Source organism: Monopterus albus, unplaced genomic scaffold (assembly GCF_001952655.1).
Source record: "Monopterus albus unplaced genomic scaffold, M_albus_1.0 scaffold6.1, whole genome shotgun sequence".
Lineage (NCBI taxonomy): Eukaryota > Metazoa > Chordata > Actinopteri > Synbranchiformes > Synbranchidae > Monopterus > Monopterus albus.
Window position 1 is genome coordinate 4235397 of NW_018127886.1, and position 12869 is coordinate 4248265.

The 12869-nt window shown below is 40.5% G+C and overlaps 1 protein-coding gene across 4 annotated transcripts in view; it reads right to left on the bottom strand.

The window, feature by feature from the left end:
* The window catches only part of noc2l (NOC2-like nucleolar associated transcriptional repressor), a 70296-nt gene that overhangs the window by 4376 nt on the left and 53051 nt on the right, over positions 1 to 12869 (bottom strand). For all 4 annotated transcript variants that reach the window (XM_020614756.1, XM_020614747.1, XM_020614763.1 and 1 more), the window contains 10 exons: positions 11638 to 11728; positions 11456 to 11534; positions 10298 to 10408; positions 8758 to 8871; positions 8321 to 8509; positions 7349 to 7488; positions 6473 to 6584; positions 4376 to 4489; positions 2402 to 2503; positions 1988 to 2131 (listed from right to left, as the gene is read on the bottom strand). In XM_020614756.1, coding sequence (XP_020470412.1) covers positions 1988 to 2131; positions 2402 to 2503; positions 4376 to 4489; positions 6473 to 6584; positions 7349 to 7488; positions 8321 to 8509; positions 8758 to 8871; positions 10298 to 10408; positions 11456 to 11534; positions 11638 to 11728 — 1196 coding nt within the window. The remainder of the gene's footprint in view (positions 1 to 1987; positions 2132 to 2401; positions 2504 to 4375; positions 4490 to 6472; positions 6585 to 7348; positions 7489 to 8320; positions 8510 to 8757; positions 8872 to 10297; positions 10409 to 11455; positions 11535 to 11637; positions 11729 to 12869) is intronic.

Genomic DNA, 12869 nt, shown 5'->3' on the forward strand with positions numbered 1-12869 from the left:
TGTACTTTGGTATCGCGCACACACACACACACACACACTCCCATATGAATACACACACACACACACACACACACACACCTTATCTCATCAGCTAAAATACACAAAGACCGTCCCTTTTAATTTCATCCTTAAACGCTCTTAAATATTAATCAGCAGTACATGCCAAGACTCTTAATGGCAGCAAAACCACATAAGAGTGTGTGTGTGTGTGAGAACAGGTAGCAGAACACAAGAGCAAGACAACAGAAAATGAGGTTTTCACACATGCACGCAAACACACTAATGGCTGCTCATTAAGGCAGAGGCGCCTCTGGGTCAAAAGCCCGTAAAAGCTTCAATAACCACAGGGTCATTCTTAAACAGACGTATACGGGGACATGTCCTATAGTATCAGAAGGGGTCAACAGTCAGGACTGAGGCATGAGCTGAAGCAGGGCTCAGAACAAAAGTTTCTTACTCTAAGTCATGAACCAGTGGGTCTGACCTGTGACTGGGACACCGTGCTCTCTTTTGGATGCTTCTTGAGAACATTCAGATAAGATACCACTGTGAGTTAGCATTGTGTGACGCTGACATGACTTAACACCTTTAATTTCACAGCACGAGGACAAACAGCGCAGCTTCTTAGATGTGCGCTGCAGAATTTATGTATTTTATGAAATTTCTCCTCCCTATGGGAGCTTCAGACAGACCACATTCTATCCAACAGGCTCATAATCACTCCATCACAGGATATTTCCACAGACTAGAGTTCTTTCCTCAGTTCTTGGTTGTTGTGTCGCTGGGCTCCTTCAGTCGCTGCCTCGCACAGCGGGGTGTGCTGAGTAACAGCACTCCGATTCCATTGACAATGAATGGGCAGCTGTGGCTGGCCCAGGGGATTCTGTCCATATGTCTGAATGCCCAGTAAGAGAGTTCTATGCTGTTGCTGCAGAGTTTCATCAATTTCTGAAGACCACCAGATCTGATGTTTGCTGATACGGCACCATCTTTCCAAAACTTGGCAAAGTCACAACTCATCCTCCTCATTAGCTCTGATTTATGTCTGAACAATAGGGATTAATGGACGGACCTCCCAGCATAATTAATTTCCAATCTGGGTTTTGTCTTATACTGTTACTGCTGAACACATTTTATGTTCAGTGTTTTCTGATGTCTCGCCTGTGTCTAAACTGTGCGACTTGATGCTTTTGAGAGTAAATATTAAGACTCTGATTTAAAGACTAATATTCCAAATTAAATGATTAACTTAATTTCTGACCTTGTGGACTAAACTCAAGTTGGAAACAAGAAGAGTAAAGTGAGCAAATGAGTCATGACCACCTGATGAACAGCACATCAGGCTGTCCACTTTAATATTTTTTTTATAGATGTGTGTGATTACTATCTGACCTCCATATGAAAAACCTCTTCAGAGTATCAGTACACGTTGCCAACAAGATGAACTGATAAGGCACCTCGATCCTCTTAACCAGCGATCTGATGTTTGCTGATACTTAAAAATATTACCACAATGCAATTCAGTTCAATTGGATTCAGGGGCTGGTGATCAATATCAAACAGTTATGTGCCTACAGTATGTCACAGTTACATTTTTATTAACTGAAATGCATCCAAGGTATTTTAAAATTTTATTGAGCTCCTGTTTGAAGTTCTATTTAAAAACAAATAACTGGCTGTCAAAATAAAAGAATACATAACATTGTTTACGTTTTGCATCGATGACATCAGATCAGATGTTTGACTAATGGATCTTCGCACCCCTAATAATTATACACGATATTAAATCCTGAGCTAAAATGAGTTCCATCATCATAAAAACAGGTTTTAGGACTCGACTAAAAAGTTAACTTATTGTTATTTTTTTTATTTTGATAGATTTTACATTATCCTAGGCTCACCTAGGAAGAGGTGGAAAAGCAGCCTGTAAAACTAGGACAAGACTGTCTTCAGCTGCCTCTGCTCTCTGTCCCCCACACACACTCACCACAGCGGCAGCATCGGCCACTCCGAAGGCGGCCTTCTGTCTCCGTGCTGTGATGTGGCTGCTGTTCTCCTGTACCTTCTCCAGCAGCTGGCGCACCGGCTTGCAGTAATTGGCCACTTTGCATTCCTTCAGGAACAATTTCAGCTGCAGTAACATGAAGGGGGGGTATAAGAAAGAAGGAACCAGCGTTAAGGATCATCCAGTCCACCCAGAGAGCAGGGGAGGGTTTGTAGTCATGTCCCCTGAGAAGAGCAGATTCAGCCCAGAAACCAAATCTTCTTTTCAGAGGGAATTTAAACTCTTAAATGATGTTCACCGTCACCGATTTCTCATTAGTTCACATGAAATCAGAGCGATTCTTTAATTCTTTGTATATGTGAGGAAATTCCATGGTCAGTTTAAAGGTAGTGTTACCTGAATGATGGTTGGCAGGGCCAGCTCTGGGAAGCCAATGGAACTGGCCTGTGTGTGGAAGTATTCCAGTATCAGGTCATACAGCTGGTCAATCAACCCCTCCTACAAGCAGAACCCAAATATGTGAAACTTCATATTTATCACTTTGCTTTTTGCTGTGCAAATAAACTCAGTGACGGATAGCTATGTTAGCACTACACACACACACACACACAGTTTTTATTTTGATATTTATGCAGTTCACACCCAGTCCATGGGCCACATTCACCAACCGTTCTCAAGAACAATTTTGCTTGTAAAACCCACTTACGAAGTTTTCACAAAGATTCTGGCATTCACCGCCGTTTCTTATCTGGGACTGTTCTTAGGTAACAGAATCTACACACATATGCACATTTGGGTGCTGACCTTTGAGTGAAATAAATGGCTATTTGGTTTCCTTCAGTTAGATAATATAAGATTTAAAATTTGTAAATTTAGTTTTATTAAATTTTCTAATTTAATGAGATCAGACTCAGTTGAAGGGACCGAGTGCACACATGGACATCTGCTCAGCTGATGCATACCCAAGGGAGCCGTGTGGCCCCGATGCCCCTTTCTTAAGAACAACCTACGAAGAAATTTAAGAAAACACTTAGGAAGAATTTGGTGAATGCAGCCCAATAATCTTAAATAGTACAAATAGTACAAAGCTAAAAAGTAAACTGCCAGAGGTTTGAAAAAAACAAACAAAAAAAAAACTAGGACACCCAAATATTCAATAATTCTGGTATTTGTATTTTGGAAAGGTAATCAGTTTTCAATTTTGGTATTCGAATTTTCAAAATGGCAGGAAATTTCAGTGCTGATGCAGTCTGAGCTTGACAGTCTGGTCCCCTGGCTCTAGCATCTCTGAACATGGAGTAAATATCCAAATACACATTACCCGGATAGACAGACTAGATATTCGAAATCTAAATAGCTGCTGTCTTGTCTGCAAAATATATATATTTATTGTGTTAAAACACAAACAACGCCTCTTTACCATAGCAAGGTAGATAGGCAGTGAGCTGCAACCTAATTTTCACCTAAACTAGCCATTTTGATGAAACATCATACATTAAGCCAGCTGTGACAGTTGCTCAGGGACCGTCTACAAAGTGCAACACTTAAAAGAGGTTCTACAAAAATATTCAATAGCTTTGCTCTAAGACACATTTTTCCAAACTACTGTAAGTGTTGTGGTACAACCAACAGGAGACCAGTGATGTGTGAAGTACTTTTGGTAACACTACCATAATACTGAATATTTTTGTAGTATCCCTTTCTAATACATTTTCATATTTTATTCTATGATATAAAATACGGCAGTAAATACCCCACTTGTGATTGTTTTATGCTTTTATACATCTTAAAAAGGCAGTTGCTAACAAGTGGCTAAATGAGACTGCAGAGGTTGTCTGGGATATTAAATATCATGCCGCTGAACACAGAGACTAATCTAGTCACTAGTCCTTTAAACTCATGCACAACATTTTTAACTTATGTGAATTATTATAACTGACACAGCCATGCTCACAAGCTAGATCACGTCACACTAAGGGGAAAGGATTTTGTAGAAGAGGAATGTGCTGTAAATCAATTTACAAGTTGAAGTAGTGGTGGTGACGAAGTCATGAATGAAAGTTTCATTGAACAAGTGTATCCTAGCAAACACATTGATGTTTTCTTGCCCTAGTCTGCTGTGAGTCTATGAGGGTTCATGATAGCCGCCCAGGTGAGAGTAGTGAAAACATAATCCCAGGATGCCATGCTGCAATCCTCTTGGCTGTAGCACTGAGTGTGGTGACTCACGGACAATTTTAGAGCCCTGACAAGGAACCTTCAGGTGCAGCCCTAAGTCCCCTTATAAACACACACAGCAGCAGAGAGCAACACAAACATCCTACAGTCCTACCCTCTGCTCTCACTAGTGGCGATCACAGTAATACTCACCTTGTAGGCTTTCTCTATTAGGTTGACCTTGCTAAGCTTCAAGATGACTGCAAAGTTGATGGGTTTCTTGCTCATTCGTCCATGTTTCTTATTAAAGTCCACTTGCTGGAAGATCTGTCAAGTAAAGATATAGATAGTTAATTCTGAACTCAGACCAAACTGCTCAAAAATGACCAGTTTTATTGGTATAAATATACAATTCATCTTCAGATAACAGAACAATACATGGACCCAGAACCCAAAGCAAATACAAAACACATGACAAATTATAAGAGCTTGGGTAACTTTTCCAGAGTGTTTCAAAAGGTCAAAACCGGTCAGTATGTAATAAGTTGTGTAACTAATGAAGTATTTTATTACTTCAATATTGCCACTACACTTAGTGTCTGCAGTTAGCTTCTGCATCCATTTAACAAATCTCTTTCTTCACACTGAAACATCACTCTTTCATTAGTTCAACGTAACGACTGTACATGGTGCATACTTATCACTGGAACTAATTGCACATTCTGTACTGATAATGAACGTTCCATATTGCACTGATGTTTTCTTGCATATATTTTCTATTACTACTATTTAACATTCTATATTTTTCTCTTTAATTTTCAACTCTCAACTGTGTTCATAGTGGAAAGGCAAAGAAAGAATTTCATTGCATAAGGAAACTTGTTTCTTATTGTGCATGACAACAAACGCTTTGACTATGAAAATGTCCGTCATTAATGAGACATTAATGTTGGTCCTCTACCAATAATAATAATAATGGTCAGTCTACAATGCCACGTTTAATACTGCATTGTTACTGAGATGACATTTCTATCTTAGGCCATGTAAGTACATTCTAGCCATTGTGTGGGCTTTTTGTATACAAGTTTAGCTTTCACATCTGCCCACGGCGTGCAAGTGAATTTCTGTCTTGTGTTTCTATATCGAGCTATTTCTGACCCCCGATATCTCTGTGTATTTCTGTGCATTAGTGTGTGGGGGGTCATTACTGTGCTCAGTGTGCGAAGGAGAGCAACGTTCCTGGCCGGTGCTGTCTCTACAAACATAGGATGTGGTGGCAGTCTGCGGGGGAGCCAGGGGGAAGTGGGAAGACATGGGCCAACCTTGGTGCATGCACACACGTACACAAGCACGTACAGCTACTGAAGCAGGAAGCTTCAACTTGTACGCCCCCCCTCAGAGATTCGAGAACACACACAGACACAAGCACACAGGAGGAGGGGGCTGCCTCTGCTGTTCTAATTAAAACATTTGCACAGTATCTCAGTCTGCTTTTAAAAAGAGGAACAGTAAAGGAGAAAAAAAAATACACAGGAAATATTGTGAGTCACTAATAAACACAGCTTGCTGTGGGGGTTAGGGAAAGGGGGGGTGGGCTCTGGGTGTGTGCAGGGGGGAAAATAAGAGGTGGAGAGTGGGTCATAGGCAGAGAGGATGTGGTCTGCACAGTGTGATGTAAACCGCAACCATGCCTTTAGCGCTTCGGTCAAACTGCCGCATGCACACGCACATACAGGCATGTGCTGACCACTCCCAGCGGACCGAGCTAGTTGCTGCCGCCAGCTCACTGCTCCCTTCTGGGAAACCACAACACTATCCCACAGCATACATAAACACACACACACACACACACACACACACACACGCGCAAGAAAAATAGACATACACCGCACAATCACGTGCGCAACACCTGACCCAGAGAAAAGGTTGTCAGTTGGTGACCTGTGATTGGTCTGATAAGAAAGGTGTGTCTAACACACACACACACACACACACACACACACTTCTACCCTTCGATGCGTTTCCTCCTGAGCTCCTTCAGTTGTGGCCGTTGAGAGCAAAATGTATTTCACACGCCGCTGTTTTTCCACAGTAAACCACCGACGGAACATTTCATCACATCTACGTTTCCATTTGTGACAAAAACGAACAACTGTTGTCGTTCATCTTTTAAAACTATTCGAGGTTCTCGAGCAGTGTTTTGGTGTGAAAGACTTCAGAATAAACTGCTGGAAGCTTGATCATCTACCCAGCTCTTCTCAAGCTGGACTGATCCTGTCAGATCCACATGGTGGTTTCAGCAAGTCTTACCTCCAGGAGGAAAGGCAGGACAGGCACAAATGTGTTGGTACTGCTAGAGAGCAAGGTGAGGGTTCTGCAACAGTGCATCCTCAGAGGGTAGTATCTTGCTGTGGGCACCAGTCTGTTCAGAGACAGAAAACAGTGGTCAATGTCTCCACCTGCTGTTGGTAAAACATACAGTGACATAGTACAGCAACACTAACAAATGATATGATGTTACGCTTCTCATAAAATTAATGCCAGGCAGCAGCCTCACATTGCTTTGCCACCATTAAAGGGGGTAACCAATTATCAACAAATGACTGGTGTGTGTGTGAATCCAAATATTCTTGTAGTCATGTATAAGATTTCCCACTACTGTTTAAAAATGCTGTCATCAATGTTGTGACAGAAACACACACTTCCTTGATTTTATCATCTTTCCAGTGTTAACAATCCCCACCTCCCCAAATTTTCTGTGCAAAATCTTACTTTTAAACAAACAAAAGGCATGGGGCTGTGCTAATTTGCACTTATTTTGATAATCAAGTATTAGTTGAAGTAAATAATGCAAACCAAATATCTTCAGGTTCTGAACTTCTGGTTTGACAAAACAGGCAATTTGAAGACACCACCTTGGGCGCACAGTAATTTGGATGGGTGTTTTCACTTTTCTCTGACATAGATAGGCCAAACAATTCGTTGTTTGAGAACATTATCAATAGCTTAACTAATAATGAAAGTAATTATTTGCAGCCTTACTATTAACATAAATAAAGAATATACTAATTTGATTTACTTCTGACAGTGTTAAGATAAACTGACAATCAGACGTTCTGGCATATTCATACCACATACTGTCAAACACATACATGAATGTTTAAAAGATTGCATAAATACACCTACTTGATGGTGCCAATTATGATCTGGCAGAGTGGATAGATGAGAGGCTGGAGAACAATGCTGGGGTGCAAGGTGCTGAGGACCCGACACCAGAGGTACAGACAGTGGACAAACTGCCAATTATACACGGACTGATATGTTTCCTAGAGAACACAAACACACAGCAGCAGCAGAGTCAGTGTCTAAGGCTATGTTCACATTACCTGCTGAAGTTGCCCAAATCGTTTCCCTCCAAGTGGGTCAGAAAAGATTTTTTTTTGTTTTTTTAATTAAATGTAAGAAAAAAACTATTGTATTTTTTTGATATCATCTCTGGCCCACTGAAGTGAGCACTAAGGCCTGTAATGATTAACTGATGTGTATCGGAAAATCGATACTGGGATCAAGAGATACAGCTGCATCGTTTGAAAACCACACATTTTAAACAAATTCCATGGATCAATGTGGACAAAAACCAATCTCTGGCAAGTTTCCTCCCTTTGTGCTCCAACCTCTAGTGGATGTGTAGGCTGCATTTCCTGCCAGTGTCTAACTGCATGCCTACATCTAGTGACCGAGATCATGGGAAAAAGAAAAAAAAACTTTCCCAAAACCTAAACACGTCTGAGGCCACCAGCTAGCCAACAGGCAAAGTATGAAAAGTGTTTCAGATTCTGCAAAAACAATAAAGGGAATCATGATAAAACAACTGCAACATGCAGCACATGTCCCAAACACGTGGAGTACAACAAGCCTTGATACTCACTTACACAGGTGACACCGTGTTGAATCTGAGAAAAAAAAATGCTGACTATAGGACAGGTAGCCGTAGTCAGCAGTTAGCGTGACACAGGTAACACTGCTAGTGTTAGTAGCTACTGCAGTCAACAGCTACTTTATTTGCATTCTATTTTAATGTATCTTTGTGTGTCTGTCTCTTTGAAGCCTTCAAAAGAAGACCATCTCCCTAAGCACATACACCATTCAAAAACCAACCTTTTTCTTCATGGTCATGGCGTTTCTAAGGTGGATGGCTAGCTGTCGGATATAGATGAAGGCATGTTGGTAAGTGGCCTGTGTGTCCAGGGAGTACATCTCTGTTAGAGTTCGTTGCATGAAGTTTATCATGGGCAACGCATTGGGAGACGTGAACTTGCAGTTTTGTACGTAGGAAATGTACATTTGCTGCAGAGAGAAAGAAAAACACGATAAATAGGAGAGAGAAAAATATGGTAGACAACACAGCTCTGCACTGGCTTTACAGGCTTGATGTGGTTTTGCAGTGAACACCTAATAAAAAACAATACTAAAATATACACGTTTCTCTGCCTGTGTATCATAATGTTTTAAAGACACGTACTTCCAGCACACTGCCTGTTCTAGTCTATTTTAAATCCAGGTGAGATGTGTACTGTACTCTGCTTTTAGCTCACCTTGAGAATAGGGTTAAGATGTGTTTCCTGCTTGTGCCTGCAGATTTTGTTGAGGGCCAGGAAGGCAAGAACTCGACTCGTTTCCTCCCCAGTGCTCCACTGCTTCATTAGTTGCTATATACAAAGATGTAAGGATAATTAAAATAAACATAAGGATACATTAAAAGTACTGCTGTCAATGGATACAATTATTTATGATTAATCACGATTGTCCAGAGTCAGCTCGTGATTAATCACAAATAAAACTTTATCTGTTCTAAACAGTGATGGAAAGTAACAAAATACATTTAAGTACTGTACTTAAATATAATTGAGATAGCTGTACTTGAGTGTTTTTGTTTTCTGTTACTTCAAAGTTTGACTTCACTACATTTAAAAGGAAAATATTGTACTTTTTACTCCACTACATTTATAACTTTAGTTACTTTTCAGAACCAGATTAATATAACTGATCCCTGGTGGAAGTTCCCAAGCCTCCCACCAGTAATTCAAATTAAATGCATCTGACAGTTAAAACTAGCTCCTGTTTTACCAGATGAACATAATAATGTATCAGTAATTATAATACAATAATGTGATTTACAGGAATGTGAAATGTGCCATTCTGAATGAGTACTTTTGTTTTTAGCATTTTAAGCATGTTTTGATGCCAATACTTTTGTACTTTTACTTAAGTAACATTTTGAATGCAGGACTTTTACTTGTAACAGAGTATTTTTTACCCTGTTGTATTGCTACTTTTACTTAAGTAAAGGATCTGGGTACCTCTTCCACCACTGGTTCTAAATGTACCACAAAGGGAACTCGAGGTAACTGATTACTGAGAGAAGTCTAGTAGTCGCCTGTAAGCGCAACCATGTTTGTCTGTCCCAACGCCCCCTCCACTTCAGCTTTCTCGTCTTCATACAAGTTGTGTATCTTGGTTACAGTGGTGGCTCTCGAAGGCAATTCATACGTTCAGTCTTTGGATGAGAAGCAAATTATTTCAAGCAGACCCTCGTCCTCCACAATGTTAATTGGCCTGCAAGCTGCAGTCACCCATTTAGCTATTGCTGTTGAAAGTTTGTAGCTTGCAGGGTTGTCCAGGTGTCTCTGTTGGAAACTATCCAGCATGATCTGTCTTTGACAAGGGGGAGGAGGGCTCTCTGCATCAGCTGTGTGCTTGGCCAGCAAGTGGTGTTTGAGACACAACATACCCCAGTGGTAACTCAATTCATATCGACAGTAAATGCAAATAACTTTGGTCTTTTCGAGAGACCATCTGGCAGGGCTTTGAAGCTGACCTTGCCATTCAAGACCCTTTCTTTATCCATTTCTGCTGCTGCCTCACTTCCTGATTTCCCAAACTATGGGGCAAGCCAAGGGTCATATTCACAGAATGTTTGTGCGTTAATCATGTATCAAAACAATTAGTGGTGTTAAAAGCAATTTGCATTAACCTGTTAACACGCTAAATTTGACAGTCCTAATTAAAATACAATTTCCCAATAAACAATTAAACATCACATTCTCTGTCACCCTACAGCGAAGAAAGTCTTACCTTAATCAGGTGACGACACTGTTTGGGTAGACAAAGGTAATAAGGGATGAGCTGGTTGGCATGCCGCAGCACAGCACTGACAACTGTAGCCTCTGTTAGACAGGATAACAGCTACCAGAGAAGAAGAAGACAGCACGGTGTTAGTGGAAGAGGATAATTACAGGGATGCAAAGGGAGAAGAGCAAGCAAACATCTCTGTACTAGGGGCTGCACAGACTAGTTGACTAGTTAACTTCACGACAGATCTGACATTTTCAAGTATGTCATTGACTAGTTCCTGACCACACGATTGTGCCGCTAACAACATGGCAGCCGCGGCAAATAGGGTAGGTGATGAACCTACGGATTGTATGGAGATACTTCACTTAGGACCTGCAAAATATGCAAACCTGTCCCTAAATACAACAGAGGTACATCTACAATACACATCTCAAAGCATCCAAAAATACTAGCTGAAACACAGACCAGTCCTGCTGCAGAGCATATGTCAATTAACACCTTCACCAGACACTGATTTAAATGGAAGTTGCTGCCCACCAGTGTTGCTGTTTCATTAAATTTCTAACACAAGCCTGCATAATGTTACGTAGCATAGAGTTAACTAAAATAGTAGCCTAAGTCTCTGTTTTTTATGAGAAGTGAAACCTGTACACTGTAAAACGTGTGTGCTAGCTGGATATACACTCAGTGACTTTATTAGGTACACCTGTACAATTGTATGCATTTCAATGCAACACTTCCATCTTAACATCTGTGCTTATGAAGCTCAAAATGGTTCAGTTTTTGGTGAAACTGTCATAAATATATAGAAAGTCACTTTCGGCTTTTCCCATTTAGGGGTCGCCACAGCGCATCGTCACACTGACAACTCGCATATTGATATTTGGCACGTGTTTTACGCCGGATGCCCTTCCCGATGCAACCTTGATTCGAACCCGGGGCGCAGCGGGCAGAGAGCGCTGTGCCTTAACCACTAGCCTACCAGGGACGGCTTGACTGTCATAGATGTATAAATTCAATTATATGTTTATTATTGAGATCATAGTTAAAGGTGGCGTTGTACTAGACTACATCATATTTAGAGGTGCATCTATGTTTTTGTCCTCCCCAGACAGTGAGAATATTAGGAGCAAATAAAAAAATAAACACAAAACAAACCTGAACCACTCCACTGAGATACATTTTGATGTCGATCTGATTCCTCTGCCACTTTGAACTAGATGATGGGAGTACCAACCTAAAAACAGAAGAAACAAGGTGAAGAAACAAAACCATCTTTCCACAGCTACATAACCTCTTAATAAGAAATGACAGGAGCAGATATTAATATTTGTCCATACTTTTTCTGTTCTTTGTCTGGCTTCAGGTTGAGCATCCTCTGCAGGGCCACATAAATATCTCTGATGCAGAAAAGGACTAAAGCATTGAACACTGCAGACAGTACAGGAAAATACATATTAATACATAATCAGAGTGAAACATATTGAATTATATCACTTCATTAAATACAACTCTCTTAATTCCAGGGCTGCCCCCAAATAGTCAAGTTATTATTCGAGAGACCGTCATTTGACTGAGCCTCTTGTAGTCGAGCCTTGTTTTTATTTTATTATATTTAATTTTTTGTCAGCCAGTGTACATTACAATAAAAGGCAGCCCCAGCCTAGTAGTTTGTCTTGCTCCCCTCATTTTGGTGTGCCAAGCAGCTATTTGCTCAGTACTTCCCCCCTGTGGTCAGGGGGTATACCTACTTCAATGGTGACTGTCCAATGTCTGAATATACATGTACATTAAGGTCGGATCTATTTAGCAAACTGCAGAATAAGGAGAAAATGACAACAAAACCCACTAGGACAAGCCACATAAAAGGTGAGATTTGTACTGTATTAGAAGTGTTTGTGGTCTACTTTTTCAAGAGAAAAGACTGTTGCAATGATGTGGCTGGTTATGCATGGCCTGATGCTAAGTCCAGTTTGTTTACCCATTTCCATTAAAGTGCAACACACAGCCGTTTACCGACTGTTTCTATGACATGCATCCATCCAAACGGCACTAGGAAGCTAACAAAAATGCAAGGGGAAAACATTCAGTGTGGAATTATAAATAAGAAGAACTGTTCTCAGTGCGACCTGGCACACGTCAAATGCACAGTAACAACATGCACTGTGGTCAACTGACGAGAGAAGCTTAAATTTGTTGGTAAACTAGGCTATAACCTAGCTTAGTTTAGTGAAAGTGGTTTTGTTTGCTGATGACACTACCATTTGGGCATCGGGTGAAAACCTACAGCAACTATCTGGACGGGTTACACAGGACCTTGAGAAGATAAAGAAATGGTGTGACAGTAATATAGTATCTCTGAATTTGGATAAAACTAAATTTATGGTATTTGGGAATCGCAGACTAGACAATGAACTTCAATTGAAAATTGGGGGAGCGAATATCGAACGAGTATATGAAATTAAATTTCTAGGTGTCATAGTTGATGACAAATTCTCCTGGAAATCTCATATCAGATATGTTCAGAACAAAATAGCAAAAAATATATCGATATTGGCAAGGGTTAGATATA